The following is a 24,164-nucleotide window of genomic DNA, read 5'->3' on the forward strand; positions in this document are numbered from 1 at the left end:
CTCAGAGGCAAGCCCCCCAGGTTCCCTCTGGGCGCTGGAGGGCGGGCGGGCAGATGGCTCAGCAACGCGTGGGCCGGACATGACCACCGGCTCCCCCGTGAGGCCAGAGGTCACGCTAGCAGGTCCAGTTCCCGAGAACCCCGAGGGCTTGTTCAGGGCCCACTCCTGGGCCAGCCACCCGCTGCTGGGCCCTGGGAACCTGCATGTCCACCAGCGTGGCCCATCTGCCCCGGGGACTCTGGGGCCAGAGAAGCACCGCAGCCCAACCTGGCAGCAGTTCGTTTGGGGACCTCACCCTCTCGGTCATGGGCCAGGACTCCAGGGTACGTGTCCAGCCGGCCACCTCCGCTCTGTGAAGCCTTCTCTGCCCTCTGGCCCTGGGTCCCTCTTGGGAGACAGAATCCGGGTTCAGGGTGTCCTTTCTCCAGAAAAGCCTGATTCCCCAAGAAGGGCTGCATGGGCTTTGAGACTAGGAAGAGATGAGCGTGTGGGCGGAGGACCGCATCCCTCAGCTGTGTCCGGAGACCCTGGGGGCAGGCCCCGCCCGGGGCTCCTGCGGTGGGGACTCTGCGGCCCAGGCACGGAGGAGACGGGCCTCTTTACTGCGCCAGGCAGGGCGAGCTGACCGCCAGGCCATGAGCATTGGGCTTTGGGCCCCATCGGCATGTTCACATGGTGACACCATTTGGAAAAATTTGCAGGACTGGGACTTTTTAACCGTCAGTGGTTAAGCTGGCTGTCCCTCCACCCCACCGTGCACCCCGTCACCCTCCCCATGGGCGGAGCCGGCGGGCAGTCAGGGCCCAGCCAAGGGGGAGGTGGGGTTTGGTGGGAGATACCCGCGGGGTTCACAGTCACGGACAGCTGGACGGGGACAGCAGTGGCCTGCGGGAGGATCCCTGCGGTCAGAGGTCATGTCTCGTGGGGACCTTGACCCCCCAGTGCCAGAAGCATGCAGCAGCAAAGCTGTCACCGCGGGGGCGGGGGCGGCAGGGAGGCCCACGGCTCACAGACCTCCCAGGCCCTCCTGTGGCTGTGAAGGGAGCAAGCTGCAAACACCGGCGTTGGGGGAAACCGGGAGAAAGCAGGGTGACTTCCTCAGTCAAGGACGTGGTCGAGGACGCAGCCAGGAAAGACTGCGGATGCTGTTAAATGAAGTGGTGGAAGTGCCTCGCGGAATTCTGTGGTTATTTGTGATATTTGCCTGTTTTTGAAAAGTTTTGAAGTTGTGACTTGATGGTGTTTAAGTTTTTCTTTAGGTATTTGTCTGCTACCTACTTTAGAGTGCATCACCTTATTTTTTTTCCCTTGCGGGAGGGTCCCCATCACCGTCAGTTTATATAAGATTCAGGCCGCAGGCCCAACCCACCCAGGCCCGCCAGGGGCTCTGCCCGAGGACCTCTGGTCACAGACGGGAACGTGTCCCAGCGCCCCCTCTGCTCTCTGCTTCCTCCTGGGGGGCGTGGGGCTCCCGTGAATGCAAACCCAGCTTTCCTCCGAGAGCAGATGTAGGAACACGTTAATCATTAATACACCTCGGCCACCTGAAAAGGCCACGGCCCCCCAGGAATCTTGTGGGCGTGGCTGGAGGCTTTGAGGAGGAGGGGGCATCCAGCAGAGGGAGGTGCGGGGTGGATATAGCACAAGGACTTGGGCCGTCCACGGCGGGCAACTCGGCCCAGCGATGGGTGAGCAAGTCTGGGAAGCAGGTTCCCCAAAGTGGCAACAAGTCCCTGAAGCACTTATTTGCCAAAACTTGGGGACGGCCAGCTCCCTCCCTCAGCTGTCCTTGTATGAGGCCTGTCCTGGGACAGCAGGGCGGGGGCACCTGGGTCTACCTGAGAGGTTCTGGTCCACACACCTGCCCCTGCTGCTGCTGTGTGGATGGGGGAGCAGAAATGGGGGCCACATCTAACCCCCAACTGGTTATGGAGTCGTTGATGGCGGGGCTTTGCCACATGTATGGAACAGCCTGGTGCTCCCACAGGGCGCGGCGTCGTGCAGTGGGCTTCCCAGGGGTGGCCCCGTGACTGAGTGAGCGAGTGGACACGGGCGACACGCCCGGTGCAGGGGCCCAGGGGGCCCAGGGGGCGGTGCCGGCTCCCTCTGGGCTCCGCGAGCCCTGCCTCCAGCCCAGCCCGGGCCTCCCCCGGGAGGGAGGGTGTGGGCAGCTCCTGCGTGCCTGGACCACGGGAGCCCCTGGAGCCTGGACGGCATGCTGGCGCCCCACAGGGACGCCACAGTGAGCCTGAGACCCCACATCTGCTTCCTCCACAAATGAAGTGTTTTCTGTTTCTGCCAGCAGCGCAGAGTCAGAGAGCACAGGACAGCTGTCCTGAGGCTGGCCCGTGGCCACTTTGAGGGCTGGGACGCCACCGGCCACGACGACGTGCTGGCACAGCCCTGGCCGGCCCCCAGGACCCCTGCCCTTGGCCTGTGGCAGCTCTCCCCCGTCCTCCGCAGGCCCCTGTCACTGTCTGTCAGGGTGTGGCCCGCTGTTCCAACCGTGAGGCTCGTGGTGGCCCAGGCCTGGGCGACCAGCGACTGTCTCAGGGGACGTCCTCAGCGGGCGTCTGGCAAGGCAGGCAGCATCTCCCGGGTGTCGTTCTCGCCGCAGGAGGACACAGGGCCGTGGGGGGACAGGGGAGGTGGAGCCGGGAGAACTGGTCACACGCACGGAAGGGAGGTGGGGCGCTTACCCGCCACAGCCAGTGCCACCTGCTTCTCCCCAAAGAACGGCCAAGTGGGGGCAGTGGGCGCGTAGGCCTGCGGGGCAAACAGAGACACGATCGGATGGTCACGCAGAGCCTGGCCCAGGGCCCAGTGCCTAGAGCAGCGGCCACTGTCCCCGAGGGCAGAGCCCATCTCACGCAGCCGGGCACCGTGGGAGCATGGCGGGCGGCTCCTCTGGCCTCGCAGCCCTCAGGGCTGTGACCTGTCCGTGGCTCTCTGGGCACCCGTGTCCCCCAGCTCCCTCTTCTACGCCGAAATAGATGCAGGAGCTGACAGCGGTCCTGCGCAGCTGCGGCGGTCCGCGCCTGTCCTGCGGAGAAACTCGGTTACTGCTGTCCTGCTGTATTAAGGCTTCAAATCCGCCCCAAAAGGCCTCGTCCCGCTAACGGCATTCCTAAGCTTGGCAAGCAGGTGAGGGGCAGTTAGAGAACGGAGCTCGCTGCAGTCGCATCCACCTGCCTTCGGGCCAGTCCTTTAAGTCCTCGGGGGGCGACTCGGCGCCGTGGCAGTCCCAGGTTGTCACCACGACGGGGCTGGGCGTTCTAGGACTACGCAGTGCGCAGACGGTCCTGTTCCGCGAACAGGTCCCTCACGCCCGCAGGACCGGCCGACACGCCGGCGGGCACTCCCAGGTGAGGACCCTGCATGCGCTGAGCCTGGGGCCCCACCCTGCTTCCCGCCACGTCACGCAGGATCGCACCTGCTGCTTTAACGCCCCTCTTCACAGGAACGTGAAAGTCACGTGAGTCAAGGGAAGCTGAAACTGATTTGTCACGTTACGGAGTCTTCACCATTTGAGAAGCTTCTACCTCCACTGGCTACGCTGCTCACGATAGCTGAGCTGTGAATGTGACACACGTCTGTGCTCTGCTGCTTCCGTAGCTGCCACGTTCATGTGTGTGTCCCACACAAATAGGTCCACTTAGCCCTTCTGTTTAAATCGTCTGCCGTCTCTCTGCTGATCCATCTATCGTGGATCTAATTGTGTGGTTGATGGTGTGTGATTCCTCCACACAGCACCCCTCCCGCCCCCAGCGCTGGCCCCTCGGGTCCCCGGGGAGCCGTGTCCCGGCGGCTGGGACGTGGGGAGCAGCCCACGGCTCCTGCATCGCGTGGCTGCCACCCCTCCTGTCGTGGGCACCCAGAAGGCACTCTTGGGAGTTGGGTGCCCTGGAGGGGTGCAGAGTGCCCAGCCCGAGACACTGGAGGCCGCTGTGGAGCGGAGCCCCTCCTTTGGGCTGGGACCAGCGTGTCCCCTCCTTCCTGGAGGTGCTGGCTGTGCCTAGGTGCTGACCCGGACCCACTGCGACCCACTCCCCGAGCTGTGCACAGAATCTCTGCCAGGTTCCTCAGCTTTTCGCTTCGTCTTTGGGTGTTACCGCTTTCATTTCCACATGTAGAAAAGATCTAAACCATTCTGATCTCAATCAGAATGCGCATCTTCCGCGTGGCTCTGGGATTCCTCTTGCCCGGAGGGTGGCAGCCCTTGCGGGGTCTTCCCAACCGGGCACCTCCCTCTCCCGCTCATCCTCCTCCCTCCCCCACAGGGCCAGGCCTCACGGACCGGGCTCCTGGAGGCTGGGGTCACGCCCTCTGTGAGACGGGTGACCAGACCCTGGTCCTCTCTCGGGGACGCCCGCGTGTTCCCTGCTGCGGAGCTACAGACTCTTCCTGCTGGGACACGGGTGGCCACGCCGCACTAAGCAGCTGATGCCTCCACGCTCACCTGTCCGCCGGGCCCTGCCCCGGGCAGCTCCCTCCCGAGCACTGTCCTCTCTGGGCACATGCCAAACCCTCGGAGCAATGGGGTGATGTAGGGAGAGCCACATGGACGGTCCACCCTTGTGGACGGCCCTCCGCAGCCTGGCGGGCCTGTAGCAATGCTCAGGTGCTCTGAGAAGCAGAGGGAAGTCCGTTACTGCACTGACACCTGCTCAGCAGCCGCCAGTGGGGACGGGGCTGCGCCTGTCCCGGGAGGGATGTGGGGACAGCCAGGACCACAGCCAGCAACAACGACGGGGTGTGGTTCCCACATTCGCAGCTGCCGGGCTCCAGGGGGCAAAGCTGCCCCGCTCTCCTCTCCAAGTCCGCAGGGCCCCCCAGTTCTGTTCGCAGGCCCCAGGGTTGAGGCCCGGGGTCCCTCCTTGAGTCTGCATCATGCTCGGCCCCCTGACATGGGCTCGAGCAGGTCCTCGTGAGGGAGAATAAGGACACACAGTCACCTGCTCTTTGCGGGGTGCGTGCACCCGGCACCCCATTACACCCCGTCTCTGCCGAACGAGGGGACAGGTTCCCCGTCCCTCCTGCCGGCAGCCAGCCAGCCCCTGGGACCCACCCGTGGGCCCCGCCCAAGTCCTCCCCGCCTAAGGCGGCTCCTCGGACGCACCCGCCTCCCCCAGCCTCCTGCCGCCTCCGTGATCTGTCCAGACGTGGGCCGGCTTCACACACTTCAAATTCAGTGTGTTTATTTTCATAGCACACACATTACAGGCAGTGCCAGGAAGCACATTTTAAGGGACAAAAGCCCATTACCACAGCCACCTCTCCTTCACCCGAGTTTTCTGGGGGCTGGACGGCCTCACTCCGCTTGCGGCGCTCGCTCGGGCTCCAAGCCCCAGGCTCTGCAGCGTCTCAGCCTCGTGCCTCTGGCCTGGGCCACGCCCACGATCCCCGTAACTTTGCATCACCTCCTTGAAAAAAGAAGTGACCACACGCAGTTGGAAAGATTCTAATGCAAAAGTGGCATCGCTAAAGCTCTGCGAAGCCCAGGTCGCGGTATGTGCCGGCTCAGGAGGGGTCAGCCCGGCCCCAGCAGCGCCAGCCCAGGCGCCCCAGGGGCTCCCCGCGGAGTGCCCCTGCAGCTTAGGGGGCAGAGGCCCCCGGCTGCGCCTGGCGAGGCTGGGGTCCCGCTTTGTGCTTCGCGGTGCCCTCAGCCTCCTCCGGGCCCTTGGTGAGGAGCACCTGGGCTTCTCCCCACAGTGGAATCCAGCTCTTGCTTTCCTCAAAGGCCAGCAGTAGGGTCAACAGTTTGGGAGGAAAACCAAAGACGGGAAGGGCGGGAGTGGAGGGGATGGAAGGCAGACACAACAGCCCGGCCGTGGAGACGAGAGTGTGGGCTGCGGGCGCCCAGCCCCTCCATCCCCTCCCCCCCAGCCATGCGTGTCCTGGGCTGAGCACCGGCCCTGGGAGCAGCCCCCCACTCATCCTGTGAACAGACTGAGAGGGAGACCCTGAGGCCAGGGACAGAAAGAGCCCTGGAGCATCGCCTCAGTCATCCCAGGACGGGGTGCAGCTCCAAACAGAGCAATCTGACCCCTCCCCTGGGTGTTTCCATCCCCCTGCCCATGTTTATCCCCCATGGCAGGAGCTCCATTAGCCTCCCATGACCGGTGTCTCCCAAGGAAAGACAAGCCACTTAACTGTTGTCAAATTCAGTAGGAGACGCTGGGGGTGCCCACCCTGCCCCTCCCGTCCCGAGCTCCCTGCTGGGTGGGCGGCCTGAGCTGGGCCGGGGCTGCCTTGAGGGAAGTCTGACAGAGAAGCTCAGCTCAGGAACCTGCCTGCCGGACAGACAGCCTGGTGCAGGACAGAGCCCCCATGGAGTTTCCCCACATCGGCTCGGAGCCTGAGCTGGTGAGGGCCAACGTCGTCAGGTCACCCCGATCCCCAAACCCACAGCCTGATGCTTCAACAGCCCCAAGGGTCGCCCACACTCCTTCTAACTCAGCTGGATCTGTGGCACCTGCAACCAGGAGTCCAGCCTCCCCGTGGCCAGCCAGTGCGCACAGCCCAGAGCAGGGGCGTCCGTGCAGGTGCAATGCAGTCCCACAGCTCAGAGACCCCTGTGTGTGCCACACCCCTAGGAGCGTGGAGCCCAGCCAAGGGGCTGGTGGTGCCCACGCTCCACAAACCACCCAGGAACAGACAACACTGAGAAGAGTGGCAGTGTCCTCAACAGCACTGCAAGTCCTGAGGAGGGGCCGGCAGTGACCCCCCCCCCAGGAGGTGTGGCCGGGAGGGGCGAGCCCGGGGTGAGGGGCAGGGGAGCAGCAGTTCCCCTCTTTGGGGCACCGATGGGACGGCAGTACCGAGCGCGTCCTGGAGCAGGTGGGTGAGCCCGCTGTTCCTGTTGGGACGTGGCCTCTGCCCGCCGACAGCACCCCCAGGACGTCTGCGAGGGCCGCCAGGCTCCGGCTGATGCACGAAGTCTCCCTCAGGGCTGATCCCGTCGCTCCAGACACCCTGGGAAAGTGCAGGATTTACATGAATTCAGGGCGACATCAAGATGAATCAGAAAAGCAAAACGGAGGCTTCTTGGGAAGAGCAGGTAGAGGAGACCCTGCGTCCCCCTGGTGTCCCCTGCTGACAGCCAGCAGGGGAAGCTTTCAGGGGAAACGGGCTCCCGTCCCCGCAGGTCACCCGTGGGGAGCAGTGTTTGGATTGACACGCAGGGTCTCAGTGCTGAGACGGCACCAGGAGGATGGGGCTGGGATTTAAAGGGCATCTGGGAGGGGACAGCGGGCCTGGGACCCCCGTCCACTCACGGTCAGGACCCTTCGTCCCCAGGCCACCCAGGGGAAGGCTTCCCGCTCTTACCCGCGCACTCGCTGCCCGCCAGGCCCACGAGCCGCAGCTTGGCGCGCACATGCTCCCAGACATGGGTTTGGGTTCCAGACCCTCCGAATATGTGGCTGCAGTTCCTCCCCAGGGCTCTGTGCGATGCCCAGAGCCTACAGGTGCGCGGATTCTGTCCTTCGCACGTGGCTTCCTATTACAGGCAACTGACTGGGCACAGATGGCCGCTCGCTGCTGCTGCGGGGGAAGCAGCTGTGGTAGAGGCACCGCGGTCAGCAGGTGAGAGCTGGAGGAGTCGGCAGGCGCTGCGGTGGCCGCCTGCGCGGCCGAGCTGCGGACCCCGCCACGAGCGTCACGAGCCCCACCGCACTGTGGGCGGATCCCGAGGGTGCTCAGAGCGCACGAACGTCCCCGAGGGACCGGGGAGGCCCGCCTGCACGTCAACCTCTAACTCTCCGCACAGAGACCTCGCATACAAGCTAAGCGTACCCAGCTCAAGAAAGCAGCATATCTTAGACAAAATTAAACCTCATAAATCAGATTTTTACTGTTATGAGGCCTAACTGCCTTATTGTGTCTCTAACTGCTTCATCCGGAAATAATCAGCTGTTTTGGAACCAAATGGAGGTTCCCAGTCTTTTCAACATCAAGCGTTCTTTTAGGTACGGCACCCTCAAGAACCTCAAGACTTTAAAATACTTTGTCTATCAAATCAAATTTATGAAATAAAAATGTAATTTACTTTCCTGTTTTAATTCATGAGATATGACAGCTAAGTAGAACTTCTGATCTTCAGGAGACAATATTTTGATCATATTGTCTATTAGTCAAAAGCTGACAGTTGTGGATAACTTGTGTAAACTTACCGTGATTTCCTTTAGGCTTTTTCAAGTGTTAGAAATAGCTGGCAGACCCTTCCCTCGATAACTTCAAGACCGCAGGACTCGGGCAGCATGACCCTGACCCTTTATCCCTTCTCCTGCCTGTGTGGTCAGTCAGGTGACCCCCCCACCTTGGAGCAAACCTGATTCATGAACATGGATTTAAGAATGCGGGGCTCTGAAGAGAAGATCTAATTAAGAAGAGGAGCTGTGCTTTTTCACAAGAGGATTCCTTAGTGTATTCGGTAAAATACTGATATGACCAGTGGAACCCAAGGATACTGTGCTTAACTGAGTGACCTCGGGCAAGTCCTGTGACTTCTCCACACCTGTTCCCTCAGCTGAGCTGCGGGGATAACACCTGTCCCATCAACTCTTAATGAAGATATTCTAAAGAATTAATTAATTTGTTTTCATTGTGATTTTAAAAGATCACTTCTAAAGCAAACTGAAAATTGTGAGCCACACACTAAGCAGTGAAACACAATGGACCTTCTCTCTGGGAGAGCGCCAATTCGGATGATGCAGCCGGTTCTCCGTGGGGCCCCTTGAACGTGCAGTTGTTCCCAGAGCTTGGCACCTGGACTACTCACTCGTAGGTCAGCCCAGAGACCTCCTTCCCCTCCTGGGTTGTCGGCACCTGCGGCTCCACCCCAGACGCCTCTCGACACCTGTCGTTGGCCAGGACGTCAAAAATGTCATTGTTATAAACTTCCACTATGGAAACTTCCACTTCGGAAACTTCCACCTCGGGGCTCCTTGACAGATCTTCTGAAATCAGTCTGGAGGAGGGGCAGGGAGGGACACACAAGAGACTAAACCATCGGAGGAACTTAGATAACCCCGTGGAGAAAGCGGTTAGAGAATGATTTCAACGAGAGACAGTCCTGGAAAATGAGCAGCTAACCTCATGATTCATGAGCACAGGGCAGCATCTCACTAATCAAGACCATGCAGGAAGAAGGGAATGTCCTCCTTAAATTGCAGAGAGAAATAACTGTCTTGGGAATACAGACAGTTTTATCTGAGTTGTATCTAAATCAATGATTTCAGCATTCAGATTCTAATCACACTCTATAAAGATGCTTGAAGAGCCCACAGCCTTGATTCAGAAGTCACCACACCCGAGTTTAATCCCACCCAGAAGCCCAAAGCAAGCTGCAAAGTCTTTGAGCACTGGTCCAGCAACTGGGCTTGTTGATTTTAAAATCTGTTCTGTTTCAGGGGAGATTGAGTCCATGGAACTGAGTCAGTTCCACTGGTAGAGCGCCTTCCAACTAAGCCCTGACCATGACCTCTCTAAAACCCACCCAGGCTCTTAAGAAAACAACCACACATCTTATTTTGTTTCAGGTTTTAAAGTACTACATGCAGATTGCAGATCAGTTTAAAAATAAAGACACTACACACTTAGAGCAAAACCCCAGAGTCCTACCCCAGGGAGAAGTGACCCTGACCCTGGGTTTCCTCCCCGACGCCCACGTCCCTGCTTTGTCCCTTTGACAGACAACCCAGTCACCAAGGAACAAACAATTTCATCTTGGACACTTGCCCAGCAAAGCCAGTCTGATTTTGACTACTGTGCTTTTTCTTGTCCATAAAGACATTCTGAGCACTGGCCTGGACGGGTCCTACTCAACCATTGCTGGGTTGGGTTTTTCACCAGCATCCACAAGAGAGCTATGGATAAAATGAGCCATTAATGTCTTCTAATGATAATTAAGAAAATTAGGGGCTTCCCTGGTGGTGCAGTGGTTAAGAATCCGCCTGCCAATGCAGGGGACAAGGGTTCAAGCCCTGTTCCGGGAAGATCCCAGATGCTGCAGAGCAACTAAGCCCGTGTGCCACAACTACTGAGCCCATGCGCCACAACTACTGAAGACTGCATGCCTAGGGCCCACGCTCCGCAACAAGAGAAGCTACCGCAATGAGAAGCCCACGCACCGCAACGAAGAGTAGCCCCTGCTCGCCACAACTAGAGAAAGCCTGCGCACAGCAGTGGAGACCCAGTGCAGTCAAAAATAAATAAATTAATTTAAAAAAAAGAAAATCAAAAAGACGACAATGAAAGAAAAATAAGCTAAATTCTCTGATGAAAATAACTGCTAGCAAAGAGTTCAGATTTGGGTTGTTCTCAGCACTGGGGTTTACTGAGAACACTGTAAGAAGAGTATCTGTCTGAAAACTGAAAAACCGAGGTGCACTAAGCTACAGATAGTACATCCCCTCCGCCACACGTTAGGAAAAATGCACCCAGAGCCCCTCTTAGCACTCGGCTCCATCCCTCCAAAGGGCCCCAAACCTGAATTACATTTCTTATCTATACAATACTGGGGAGCTAATTGGAAAGATTTTTCTTCCATTAAATTAAGTACTTGATTTGCTTAATGCATTGATTCATTCGTCACACAAGTATCACTCAGTTACTGGCTAGATTCTGGGAACAATGTTGAAACTAGTCTTCATTCTTGGCTTTGAAGAAACAAAGTGTTTAGTAGGCAAACGATTCCAAAATAGTGTGATACATTTTATATAAAATACGCAGAGGCTCCCGTGAGACGCAGGTCAGGTGCTGAGCCCAGAGTCAGGGTGGAGGGAGGTGGCGGGTCGATCACAGTCCCCACCAACGAGCACCCCCTCCAGGTGTCCTCGGCCACTTTCGTCCTGTTCATCTATTCCTGCCCGGGTCCTCCTGGGTCCTGGTTATTTGTCTGTGTCTGTTCTAGACACCATGAGGGCTGAATATGATCACGTGTGCCTGCAGCGGTGTCTAGCAGGTAGAAGAGCCTTGTAAATGCCGTGGTTAAGATGACAGCCGAGGTCACCGGAGAAGACGCAGGCCAGCAGCCAGGTTCCCGAGGACTCAGGAGAGGGTGTTAGGCAGAAAGAACCCCAACTAGAATTTTGCTTTATTGAAAATGGCAGGGGAATTCCTTCCTTTGGCCCCCTTAGCAATTTAAGAGTAACCGTTTTTAAGGTAAAGCGTTCATATAAACATCCTCTGATACCAATGCCCGAGGTTATTATGGTTTTGTGCTGCATCATGAGTTGGGCACAAACTGACCCACGAATACGGCTGCACGCATTCCTTTCTGGATCTTGTCCACTTGTGATTAGAAAACAAAGAGGTAGAAAATTTTCCATGTTTGGACTATCATTCTCATTTTGCAAACGACAGTGAGGACTGGGGAGGTAAGCCTCGCCCGTGGCCACAAACACGGAAGAACAGAGTCAAAATCCCGTCTGAAGGCTCCGAATGCTGTAAGACGTTGAGCTCTATGGGAGCACCTGTCACAATTTAAGTTATCATTTCATGCCCAAGACTCAAAACATGAATAAACCCACTGTGGAAATGAGGTGACTTAATAATGTGTCAGTGTGATGTCCCTATTTGGTGAAGCTGTGTGTCCATCTCTAGAGAGGCTGACTGTCCAAGTGCGGTCCTAATGGATCTCTTTCCGGACGCCTTCAGCAGCCTCGGTCCCGCCCTGAGTCCTTGGCCTCTGTTTGCTGTCCCCGTGGACAAGCTCCAGAACCAAATACACATGACCTGTACGTTATTTGTCTGCAAATCCAGATTCGTCTGGAGCAGACTGTAAGCAGGTGCACAGCTCACACCAGGGATTCAATGAAGGAACACTCTGCCTGCCTGCCCCCTAGGGTCCCCAGCACAAGACAAGAAGACGGCAGTCGTGTGAGGCTCAGGGGAGGATGCTCTAACTCCCCACTATTCTGGCCCCGTTTCTGACCTGCGTTCTTCTTTCTATCGCCTCATCTCTCTGCTTCTGGGCCTTGAAAATATGCTTAGCAGGGAGGTCAGTTACCAGTCAATGCTTTGATACCTGGTACCAGCCACGCTGCTTCCGCTGGTCTGGACGGTCGTGAGTGTTACCAGCGCAGGTGCCGCTCAGAGCAGGCACTTTAAATGTGGGTAAGAAAATGAGGGCCGGGGAGACGGGAGGAGCACTTCTCCCCAGGACCCCTCTCCGTGGCGGACACAACACCATCCTCTCACCCACTACCTATCTCCCCCGTGTCCGTCTTCCATGACATCCAGGAAAGCCACGTGCTGCTGCAGCCGTCCTGCCACATTATCCCATGGTGCTACCCAACTTCCAGCAAGCATGGCTGTGGCCAGCTGAGGGGTCCCTGGAGAGGGACCAGGTGACACCCTTGGCAAGTGCCAGCGGCTCTGCAGAGAAGTTCTGACTCACACCAAAGCCTCTGTCTCTTGAACCTGAAACGGAACCAAATGCTTCACGTGGTGCCGTGTCCCCACACGAGGGCTTCACCCCTAAATGAGTGACCCCTGTGTCTGTGAGGGCTGCTCTGTTGCCCACAAGCGTCCTGCCCGTGGAACTCAGGCCTGGCCCTCTGCCTTCTCGGGCCGACCAGACAGGCAGGGTCCCCAGGGCTGGCCTCGTCCCAAGCCTTCTCCATGCGTTCTGGTGGCCACGCTGAGCACAGCCCTTGAGGGCCTTGTGGCCTCAGGGACTTTCAGGATGCTCGTTACCACAGCAGCAGCTCACCAGTGCTGACGGGTTTGATCTCCTAGGAAACGATCTGATTCTGAAAATCACAAGAGACAATTGGAGAAAAAGAACTACCAAAAATTGGGAAATATTTCACGAAGCTTTTTTTTCAGAAGGAGTTAGTAGAAGTAAATTAACAAATACATCTTTCATGTGCACTAATAATGAAAGAATATTGGTTTGAAGAGGAACCAAAATATCAGGCTTTTGTGGGACTTCTTATGTTTTGGCTCTGATTTTAAGACACAAAAGGATGACGTAAGAAGATATGGAGACAAAACCTGGATTCCAGGGGTTATAGGAGCACAGAGGGCCAGCTGGCTCCACTGAACACCTGCTGCAGGAGACGCCTTCCCTCCAGGGGCTGACAGGCTCTGGGGACATATGGAGCGCACGTAGGGTGAGCCACAGCTCTTAGGAAACGGTGAGCAAAAGTGAAGATGAGTTGGGGCTTCCTTGGCTGCACAGTGGTTAGGAACCCGCCTGCCAATGCAGGGGACACAGGTTCGAGCCCTGGTCTGGGAAGATCCCACATGCTGCAGAGCAACTAAGCCTGCACGCCACAACTACTGAGCCTGAGAGCCACACTGAACCCACACACTTAGAGCCCATGCTCCACAACAAAAGAAGCCTTTGCAATGAGAAGCCTGTGCACCACAACCAAAAGTAGCCCCCGCTCGCCACAACTAGAGAAAGCCCGCGCACAGCAAAGAAGACCCAATGAAGCAAAAAATAAATAAATTAATTAATTAATTCGTTAATTTTTTGAAAAAAGTGAAGATGAGTATCTCACACCGGGACTCCCCAAGGGCGGGAGGTCAGTGACCAACGGGAGGAGACATTGGCACCACGGCCTCCTGGACCACACGGGGCAACTGTTACTGGTTTTTTCTAGCAGTGACTGTAGTGGGAAAATCGTGACAACAGCAGGGGACGCGCCTCTGTGGCTCCTGGGGCCGCGTTAGCGGCACAGGAGACTCTTCAACGCACGTTCGTTGTCACCCCACAAAGAGGACCAGGTGTGTCTGCTCTTCCCAGGCAGGAAGCAAGGGCAAGCCCACGGCTTTTCACCCTGTCCCCTCCCTGCTCTGTCTTGCATCCTCCACCCTCCCCTGACCGGGGAAGCCGTCTAACTAGAGATCTCCTCGAGAAGTGTTGTCTCGCTGATAGAATTTCGACGTAAATGTGTCATAAGCATTTCTAGCATTTGTGGTAATAACGCCCAGAAGTGAACGCTCGGCCGTTCTGAACGTGTCCCGATGGAGGATGGGACGTGGTCTCCCACACACACAGTCACTCTCACCACCTGCGTCTGTCGTATCTCTGCTCATCCTCACTGCCCGCCCAGTACCTGAAGAGTCCCCCAGCGGCTCTGAGGGTGATGCCCGAGTTGCCGAAGGATCCCGACAGTGGGGCCGGCTCCTCCCTGGAACGCGGGCCCAGCCTGGTGAAGCTCTTCCCACTTCCTGTCTGTCCGGAAGCCATGATGCAAACATTGTACCTAAAACGCAAGCCAGACTTCAGGACAGAAAGACACCCAGTGGGCCTAGTGCCGTGACTGGACTCTGAGCAGAGTGCCACGTGGATGAAACACCTGGACACACTTCCCTTTGAATCCCTGTTCCTCCGTTCCTGAGAAACCGGACCTTATTTAACTACAACCGTCTTTTGCATAATCCACCCTTGTGGTTATTTGGTTACACGTTGGATTAAATCACATTCATGTTTACACACACATGCAGCTCAGCGACACCTGTTTCTCGCAGGTGTCTCCACAGTTCCTCGTGGGAGACCGCGGCTGGCGCCCGTGCCCTCAGAGCCTCCCCGAGGTGCCTTCCTGAGCCAGGCCCTCCTCCTCAACCCCACTCGTTCGAACTTTTGGAGTTGCCTGAAGTAACCTCATCTTCATAAAATCAGGCTAACTAAAATGTACATGAAACGATATAAAAGTCTGCATATTTTCTTCTGATGTCCTAAAAATATTTTTCCCCGTTACATTTATGATTGCCAGCATTGCTGACTACAGTTAAACTTAAGGTTGTGAAGTATTCTTACGCTTTGTTGCTCCAAGGGCCTTGGGGTTTTCATTTCAGCCAGACTGTGCCGACACCCTCTCAGTGCCAGGCCGGCCTGCCCACCACAGTCCTACAGTTTGGGGTTATTTTGGTGCAGCTTACTTCACAGAAGACAAGAACAACTGAAGGATCCATACGTTTCCTTCCATTTGTGCCATTAGCCCAAGACGTCAATGAGAAGATGGGAAATATCTGAAGTACGTTTAAGGTACACATTTATATGCTTGGCCGTGAAGCTGCAGGTGATCCTGGCCCACACGTGGCTGAAGCTAAGCCCCGACCCCCTTTCGTGTCTCCTGGGAGATTAAACATCCAAGCACAGGCCCCACCCGAAGAGATTCTGATTCCATTGATCAACCTTTAATCAGACCCCTCCCCTCCTACAGTCAAACAAAGGCTGTGGCTCTGATAAAATGACTTCGAAGAGTTCTGGATGGGTTCTGACCTTGAACAGTGACACGAAAAGCCCTAGAGATCCTGGAGGCCTCTGCCTCCAAGGTTGACTGTTCCCTGAAAAGATGATGGAAACCATATGTGAGGGTGAGAACTGATCAAAGCCTTCTCTGCTACCATACTGTGTTTTTTTCTTCCAGAACTGAAGAGTCTCCAGGTATTTATAACATGACCCCACAGTATTCCACATCTCTTACACCTTCCCTGAGAGATGCATGTGTTTTTGGCGGGGGAGCGGGGGGATGTCTTTGACTGCAGTGGATAAATGAGCTCTTAAAGGGATCTTTCAAACCACTGAGGAATGCAGAGAGGAATGAACTGGCCCAGGACTTAAAATATGCCATCTGTTTCATATTTATTATGGAAAAGGCAACTCAGGCAAAGATCATTTTAACCACGATGCCATTTTTTATTTCTGGAATCTGCTTAATTAGATGCCTACTTAGGAAAAAAGAGACAGAGAGAGACTCCTATCATTTTCAATGGAAGAAATTTTGTCAGATGGACATTGAAAACCCCAGTATTCCAGAGGAGGGGCCGGGTAGGTGTGTGCAGTTGACAACACGCGGTTTCTGTGCTGACCTGACCTCTGGGTTCACGAGCCTTCCCTGCACCCCGTGATGTCAGATGCTGCAGCGCTGTGGTTGGATCCAGCCCTATAATTACAGCTCCCATTTTGTTGGATTTGGCTGTGCTGGACAAACACAAATGCATCTCCTTCAGGACGCTTGATGTCAACTTCTCCGCCAAACCGAGATTCTTCAAGATGCCCCAAAGTGGAAAGTCTTGGCTTATTGTGTGTCAGTTAAGTCAACAGAGCTATGCACTTTACTGCTGAAAAGTGACCCTTATTCCTAGGTCATGGCCACTGCCTTGGAAACCAGTAGTAGTTTCCATGGGGAAAGGCTCCTTCCCACAGGGATGAGCCCTTGATCTAGTGTCAACATTGTTAACAGACTTTAGAAAAGCCTGAAACGTACAAAGAATCCCAGAGAGAAGAAGGCTGTTGCCATCTCAGTCTTAAGGCAGCACGTGATGCAACTGAATGATCATCTGGACCCAAGGCATATGTGTTCCTTTAACAATCATTCCTCAGATCGCGTTTACGCCTCCTCCTAGGAGAAGGGCCGTGGAGGCTGGGCTGTGGGTCTGCTCTACACGTACATGAAAGGCTCAGACGCTCATGTTCAACTCTCGTGTGTAGCATGAATGAAACCTACTTACATTTACATGTAGCTGTGTTAATTGACCTCAGAAATATTTTAACTCACCCATCTAAGGACGTCAGAAGGGGACACACATCCTCAAACACCATGTTCTGAGGTTCTGCTGGACCATAAACTCTGAGAGGCAAAGTGAAAATGATGCATTCTTGGAAGAAAAAGATATGTACATTACTATCCAAATACAGAAACCTGAGAAACAAAATACCCTTGTGTACTTCTCACGTGAACCCCAACACAGTCAAGATTCATACTTTTTATTTTTTTATTTTTTTTTTTGCAGTACGCGGGCCTCTCACTGTTGTGGCCTCTACCGTTGCGGAGCACAGGCTCCGGACGCGCAGGCTCAGCGGCCATGGCTCACGGGCCCAGCTGCTCTGCGGCATGTGGGATCTTCCCGGACCGGGGCACGAACCCGTGTCCCCTGCATCGGCAGGCGGACTCTCAACCACTGCGCCACCAGGGAAGCCCAAGATTCATACATTTTTAAACAATGAAAGATTAATTTTATTACTTTTCAAGCTAACAGAGGTTAAGAAAGAATCAAAATTGTTTCCTCTGCTGTAAAAATGTAATAAGCATAAGCAAAGTTATAAATGCTTGCAAAGCAGAAAGAAAAAGCAAGCAAGAAAAAAAGAAAGGATACCATATAATTATCCCATAACTAAATGAGTTCCACTTAAGTGGGGCCAACAACAAGGATGTAAAGCTCATACTCCGGCCGTATGTGACGTGTAATACTGAATTTTTATGTTCAAGCTCTTAAAAGTATTGTTCTCCTAGGCCCCAGGTTGGTTCAGCCGAGCATTAATACACAAAATGGGACTGGAATGTCGGCTATGACAGGGACAGTCTGTGTGTTTATAAACATGTACAAACAAACCCAAGCAGGAAGTGGCTTCCAGAAACCATGGCTCATTGCAGTGTGAAACAAGATGGGAACAACGCCCCAAGGGCAGAGGCAGCGATGGGCCGCCCATTGTTGACAAAGCCACAGCGTGTCATGTGTGAATCGAATATACTTAGATTTTAAGCTTAGTTTTCTGAAATACAGGTTTTTACTGAACTGGAACCAAACTTTTCTTTCATTTTCAAAATGTGTCCTAATGCTCAGCTGAGCCAGATCATGTCTAGAAGCAGGACTGATTTTAAACTTGAAGGGCCTTCCTTATACAATGCTGCTTATTATACATGATGAGGAGGGCTTTGTTTTTTTTTTTTTCCCCACGCCACGTGGCATGCGGGATCTTAGTTCCTGACCAGGGCTTGAACCCGCGCCCCCCGCAGTGGAAGCGTGGAGTCCTAACCACCAGACTGCCAGGGAGGTCGCCGAGGAGGACATTTACAACAAGAGGGACAGGGCTGAACTCTTAAATTAACTTTTCGCCAAGAGTCCCACCACAATACAAAGGCAGGAGGCACAGTGAATGAGTCCACGCTGTACACAACCAACGCCTACAACCACCGACTGTCCCCAACCTCACCGAGCAGCCACGCCCCCCGGAGCCCCCTGAAACTGACCCCGGGCCCGGCCCGGCCGCAAACGCTCTGTGTGCATCTCTGAGGGATGGCGACTCCTAAAAACCATCGCAGCGTTACCACTGTCACGCTGTTACAAGGTAACAGCAATTCCTTTATGTCATCCAAGATGAGGGCAGCGTACACATTTCTCCAGTTCTCTAATAAGTTTATTTTTCCTGTCAGTTCTTTTAAGTTAATTTATTTTCTCTTACTTTACTTTTTATTTACTTTATTTTTGGCTGGGCTGGGTCTTCGTTGCTGTGCGCGGGCTTCTCATTGCGGTGGCTTCTCTTGTTGCAGAGCATGGGCTCTAGGCGCGTGGGCTTCAGGAGTTGTGGCACGTGGACTCAGTAGTTGTGGCTCGCAGGCTCTAGAGCGCAGGCTCAGTAGTTGTGGTGCACGGGGCTTAGTTGCTCCGTGGCATGTAGGATCTTCCCAGACCAGGGCTCGAACCCATGTCCCCTGCATTGGCAGGTGGATTCTTACCCACTGCACCACCAGGGAAGCCCTTCCTGTCAGTTTTTAAGAATCATTGCAGCTGGTTGAATGTCTTCATAGATATTCAGGAGTAGCAAACTTTTTCTGAATAGTAAATATTTTAGGCTTTATGAACATCTTACTTAAAGAGACACTGGAGCCTTTCTCAACAACAGGAAGAAAAGGTGGCAGGTCTGCCACTGTACCACTACTCAACATGGTACCAAGTCCTTGTTAGCTAACTTGGGACATGAGGATCACAAAGCAGATGGAACCACTGACTGCTTAGAGGTGATATGGCCGGATATCTGGGCAATCCAAAGCCAAATGATGAAGAAAATTACCAAATCAACAACAGAATTTAGTAAAGTAGCAGGTTGTACAATTCATGTACAAAACCCAATAACATTCATATATACAAACAAAATGAGTTCCCTGATATAATGGAAGAAACACTGTATACATGACAGGAAAAAAGAAAACAAAAAACCAAGGTGTAGATTTTAATAAGAAATGTCTAAATCTTTTATGAAGAAAACCATAAGCCACTCCTGAAAGACACATAATTCAACTCAATGAATGAAAAAGTATGCAGCACCATGTCCTTGGATATGAAGTCCCAACATGAAGATGTTAGTTTTTCCAAAGCAGCTTGTAAACTGAGCTGAATGCCCCCAAAATACCACATATACTCTCAGTGTTTTTCTGAAGCTAGACAATTTGATTATAAAACTTATTTAGCAAAATCAAAGAGCAGAACAGAGAGGAAAACCCTGGGGCAAGAGCAGTGGGGACGTGGAGCTTGTGGTGAAGCCCACGCTTCGGGGAGCATGGTCAGGGCATGTGGTGAATAGACAGACCCTGGGGCAGAAGAGAAAATTCAGAAACAGATACAACTGCAAAGAGCAGCGTACTCTCCGATAAAGGGGACATCCCAGGTTAGGGGAAAAGACGTGTTTTAATGGGTGGTACTGAGGTAACTGGATAGACACATGAAAAAATAAAACTGGAACCATTCCTCATACGGTTCATTCCAAATGGGTCATGAGATTTGATTAATGTAAGAAACTGGGCCACCACAACTACTAAAGCACACAGGTATATTTGTCGATTACCTGGCAGCCTTTGTAACTACAGTTATGTTAAAGGGGAATAAAAGACTTTTGCATGGCTGAAAGATATCAGAAGCAAAGAAAAAAATACAAGTGACAAACTAGGGAAAATAGCTGCAACTTCAACCACTGACAAAAGCTTGATTTCCCTAATATATCAAGTGCCCCTAAAAATAGAGAAGAAAAAATTTAAAGTATAATAGAAAGAGTATCCCTTATATTCCTTAAATTTTTTATATATTCCTTCTATTAGAAATCCTTTCTATATTTTTATAGGAAAACAGCTAGAGATATGAAGAGTTCACAGAAAAAAAAGAAATGCACCTAACTCAACCATGTGAAAGGACATGGGGTCTGACTCAGAAGGGAAGCCATGGAGAGATGTCATTTCTCGCCACAGCCGGCAGCCATCCCAAGGCCGACAACGGGCCCCCGGGGGAGCAATGGGGAAGCGGGTTCTGACAGGTGAGCTAAGCAGGTAGAGGAAAGGCAGGCCCAGGTGGCCAGAGGAGGACGGCCCTTTCTCTCCTTCTCTCCCTGGCTGCTCTCGGCCAGCTGACTGTGGAGACAGTGGCCAGCGTACCTGCATCTCTGTGCTCAGCCCTGCGTCCTGGGCTCCCCGGCACGGTCCCCACATGCAGCTTTGACCATGGGGACTATCTTTGCCTTACCTGTGCCCGTCGTACCTAATAGGGTGTCTTGCCCATAACCGGGGGTCAGTCAACACTTGAACGACTACACGTAGAAATGACTACAAATATGTTGGTAGATACATCACGGCCTAACCACACACAGTAAAAGAACACAGCCAAGAGGCCTCCAGCTGCCCGATACACAAATTATACTCAAAACAATAAAAGTGACTTATTTTTCCCATTGCATTTTGGGTCAAATCCTGTTACTTTTAGTTTGCTTTTTTTAAAAAAATAATAATATTTTATTCTGCTTACAAGACCACTTTCTTCTGACCATGGAGCCATTTATAGTTTCCCAAGTGGTAAAGCCTGTGCTTTCCCCTGCACCCACATTTACTTTTAAAAAGGAGTTAAGTGCTGAAACAGTTGAGATTTTCCTTCAGAACTGAAATAAAATATTGTGACATTTACTAGTTCCATAAAAAGCTGTTAGAAAATAAACAGCGTGTGGTTTGCTAAGACCCACATGCTCCACCACCTGTAAAGTCAGCTGATCCTGAGTCCCGAGACTCCAGAATCGGCCCTGAGTGTGGAGTTAAATTTCAGTTTTTCCTCTCACCTAGGTGTACAGCAAGTTACACACATTCCTTCCTTCCTCTTTGGGCTCAGCCCAAGCTCCACAGTGAGGACCCTCCCCTTCAACCTGAACCCTGTGCATGGCCACTGAGACGCCCACCAAAGAGGATGCTCCCGTCCCAGCTGACGGAGCTGGTGCCCCCTCCCCGATCCCCAGACGGGGCGGGTGACCACTGGCGCCTTCCCCGCCTGCAGTGGCCCCGCCACCACCTCCTCCTCTGTTGAGAGCTCGGCCACGGGCAGCTGTGGGAGTGGATGCTGCCACATTTGGACACTGCAGGGTCCCCTGGTGCTAAGGGCTGGTATCCCCAGAGAGGTGACCCTTTGCTGTCTCAGCATCAGAGGTAAGATGCTCCGGGAATCATTCCTTGGCCGCATGCGGTTGTTGACTCAGCCTTGACTTCATCTGAAGCATCGTGATTGGTCCCCTTTCTCCACACCTGCTAAGGGACCGGTTCGTCCACCACCCAGGCTGATGCAACGGCCCCTGACCATCCCCCAGCTGGTCACTCTGTCCCAAGCCTACGGCCCTTCTAGCATACTCTTGACATTGCTCCCATGGAGGTATTTCCAAAATGTAAATTAAACAAGGAGGGAGTGGATGAAATCACTGCGACTGGAGAGAGAGGTTTGAGGAGGAACGAGTGACGCAGAGTGTGTCACCATGGGGTCACTTAGGTCCTGATGGCAAGTGACCCATTGGATATGTCCTGGGAGGTCCTCTGCTAGCATAATGGACACCCTGAGTCCCTTCAGTAGGGCGGATGGGGGTGGACACCAGTCACGGCGGCTTCAGCAGTGAGGGAGAGGTGGTCTCTGTGATGGGGGCCTTCGACCATGGAACAGCCGCCGAGATGGCCTCCTCTGATGGACACACGGAGGCGTGGGTGCCTGGGTTCTAACCCACTTACCAGGGGAGTCACTGACTGAGACATTGTCTCTCCATGGAGCCCTCGTCGGACGCCGGAATCTGTTTCAGGAGGTGTAATCCCGGTATGACGCCAGCGATGTCCCCTAGGGCGGAAGGAGCTCTTACATCCTTCCCGCTCCCAGACTCTGGAGGCAGGTGGGGGAGGAGAGCTCAGACGCTCGCCAGGGCCGAGGCTCTGACGCAGGGGAGAGGCCCGGGCCCCGACTGCGGCTCCTGGACCTGGAATCTGTCCGCCAGCCCGGGTCCCGCCCCCTCCACCCACCACCCCCGGGACATATTTTCCTTTTTCTGTTGCCTGATTATGGGGCCGCTCCTTTAACATCAGGCCAAAATGTAACCCTGGGGACGAACTGCCCGGAACACACACCCCAAAGGGTTTTACTGATGTCCTCAAACGCCTACGTTTTAACCATAAAGAAACACAAGCGAAAAATGCTAAGGTTTACAGTGTCTCACCCAAAAGCTCAAGGGACACCATATGAGGAACATACAAAGCCATAAAAACAAGGCTGAATCCAAAATCTCCCTACAACCGTTTAGAATGTCATCTCACAGTACGATCACTAGATTTTAAACAACGTCTGAGATGATTCCAAGAGCAGAGCTTAATCTTCCAAACACAGCTTCAATGTTCTCCCTGCCTGTGCACATCCCACAAACAAACAAGAGTCTTTCCCTTGGCCTTTTAGAGTAACTCCCTTTTATCAAAATCCTCAGGCTTTTGACCGCTAGAGATCCTTCCTTTCAGGATGCACCTGGGCTGTGCAGAGCCGTGGGTCCGGACACCGGGGTTGGTCTCCAGAACTCACTTACAGCCTCCGCCTCACGGAATGGCTCAGATGGGGTAACACAACAGGGGTGCCTGGCTCAGAGCCAGTAATCAATGAAGGTTATTTCCCTTACGCTGAGCTGCTTTATTGTCTATTTTCTTATTTGTATCCAATTCCCTAGGAAGCTTTCAAAGCATCTGGGGCATAAAATTCTTTGCCATCAACTCAGTCATCAAGTTTTAGAGCTAAAAGTAAACTTTAATCCAAATCCTACATTTTCCAGAAAGAAATCTGAGGCCAAGCGGAGGTAAGTGAACCACATTCAGAAGGAAAGCCCAGGCCTCTGGTTCCCCTGCAGGTTCTCGCCAAACCCTGCCTCTCTCAGGCTGTCTCAGCATTTTCTGAGCCTCGGAAACCTCCCTCCCCAAGGTCAGTGGGCCTCAGTCATGCCCTGGTCCACGTGCAGCAGGGAAAGTTAGCCTCCACCTTCCCGGGGGCGGGGCGGGGCGGAGCGCTGTGTGACGTCACAGCAGATATCGGAGTCCTCCCTTCGCTGCAGTCAGCACTCGTCACCACCTTTGGGGATGCACGTCCTTCTCCTGTGACGGGCCCTGAGTTTGCAGACCTAGAGCGATGATCCCCTCCTAAGAGGGGACGTCGAGTACCAGGGCCCATAGAAGACGGCCTCCAACGTGTCACCGCGCCTTTGCCGGGCACCTGCACTGGTATGGATAAGTCTCTGCAAAGCCAAGCTGAGTATAAAAACTCAGTCCCCCCCAGAATACAGCTAAAAGCAACCAATGACTTCTTGCGAGCAAATACAGACAGGTCCATACCAGGTGATGGATTCAGAGAAGTTTGGACATTATTAAAATAAATATGCAGGCACAGACTTTGAATCACCCTAAATCTCCACATTAAAAAACAGAGCGACCAGATGGTAAAACCAAAGACCCACGATATTTACTATAAAAGTGAGTGACCTGCAGACCCCGAACAGGTGGGGAGGTGGTGGCTGGACGTGAGGTCACGGTGAACCCACAACAGCAGCAGGGTTCTCCCTGAGACGGCAGTTCCCATGGGGCGGGACTTGGAGCAGCTCCCGTTGGGCAGAGATGGACGATTCGGACGCCAGGACTACCGCTGTGGATGAAAACCCACCAATACACTCCGATCCACAAGATCATAATGACGCTCAACAAAAAACTTCCCTGGTGGTCACTGCAGGAAGCCAGGAACCACCTCCTTGTTTGAAAGCTGACCAATAACCGGGGAAGGGTGGCACGTCGTCCCGCCGCCCCTGGGTGACGGCGCTGCTGGAGGACCAGGGCGTGGGGAAGCAGCTCTTTCAGAGGTTCCAGGGCGAGGTGACAGTACCACATCAGCACGTTTTGCATCCTCGCTGTTGACGCCACCACCAGAGCCACCACCTTCCCCCTCGGGGTTGAACCCGGTCCGGCCAAGCCTCGGGGTCCAGCTGCCACTCCGCGATGCACAGAGGACACGTCGAGCGGCAGCAGGGACACGTCGTCAGCATCACGGGGACGGTGCGAAGCTCCCAGGTCCTGGGCCCCGACTGCTCCACAGACAAACCGTAGGGGAGAGAGGAG

The 24,164-nt window shown here is 54.0% G+C and overlaps 1 protein-coding gene across 1 annotated transcript in view; it reads right to left on the bottom strand.

Annotated features, from left to right (window-relative positions):
- Positions 1–5,181: 5,181 nt before the first annotated feature.
- The window catches only part of KIF25 (kinesin family member 25), a gene marked incomplete at its 5' end in the record, with an annotated part of 29,584 nt that continues 10,601 nt past the window's right edge, over positions 5,182–24,164 (bottom strand). The window contains 5 exons of the mRNA XM_082633458.1: positions 5,182–5,423; positions 6,822–6,975; positions 8,783–8,971; positions 14,073–14,222; positions 16,521–16,592. Coding sequence (XP_082489584.1) covers positions 5,262–5,423; positions 6,822–6,975; positions 8,783–8,971; positions 14,073–14,222; positions 16,521–16,592 — 727 coding nt within the window. The 3' untranslated portion in view covers positions 5,182–5,261. The remainder of the gene's footprint in view (positions 5,424–6,821; positions 6,976–8,782; positions 8,972–14,072; positions 14,223–16,520; positions 16,593–24,164) is intronic.

The sequence above is a fragment of the Mesoplodon mirus genome (genome assembly GCF_964341445.2).
Source record: "Mesoplodon mirus genome assembly, chromosome: 10".
Classification (NCBI taxonomy): Eukaryota; Metazoa; Chordata; class Mammalia; order Artiodactyla; family Ziphiidae; genus Mesoplodon; species Mesoplodon mirus.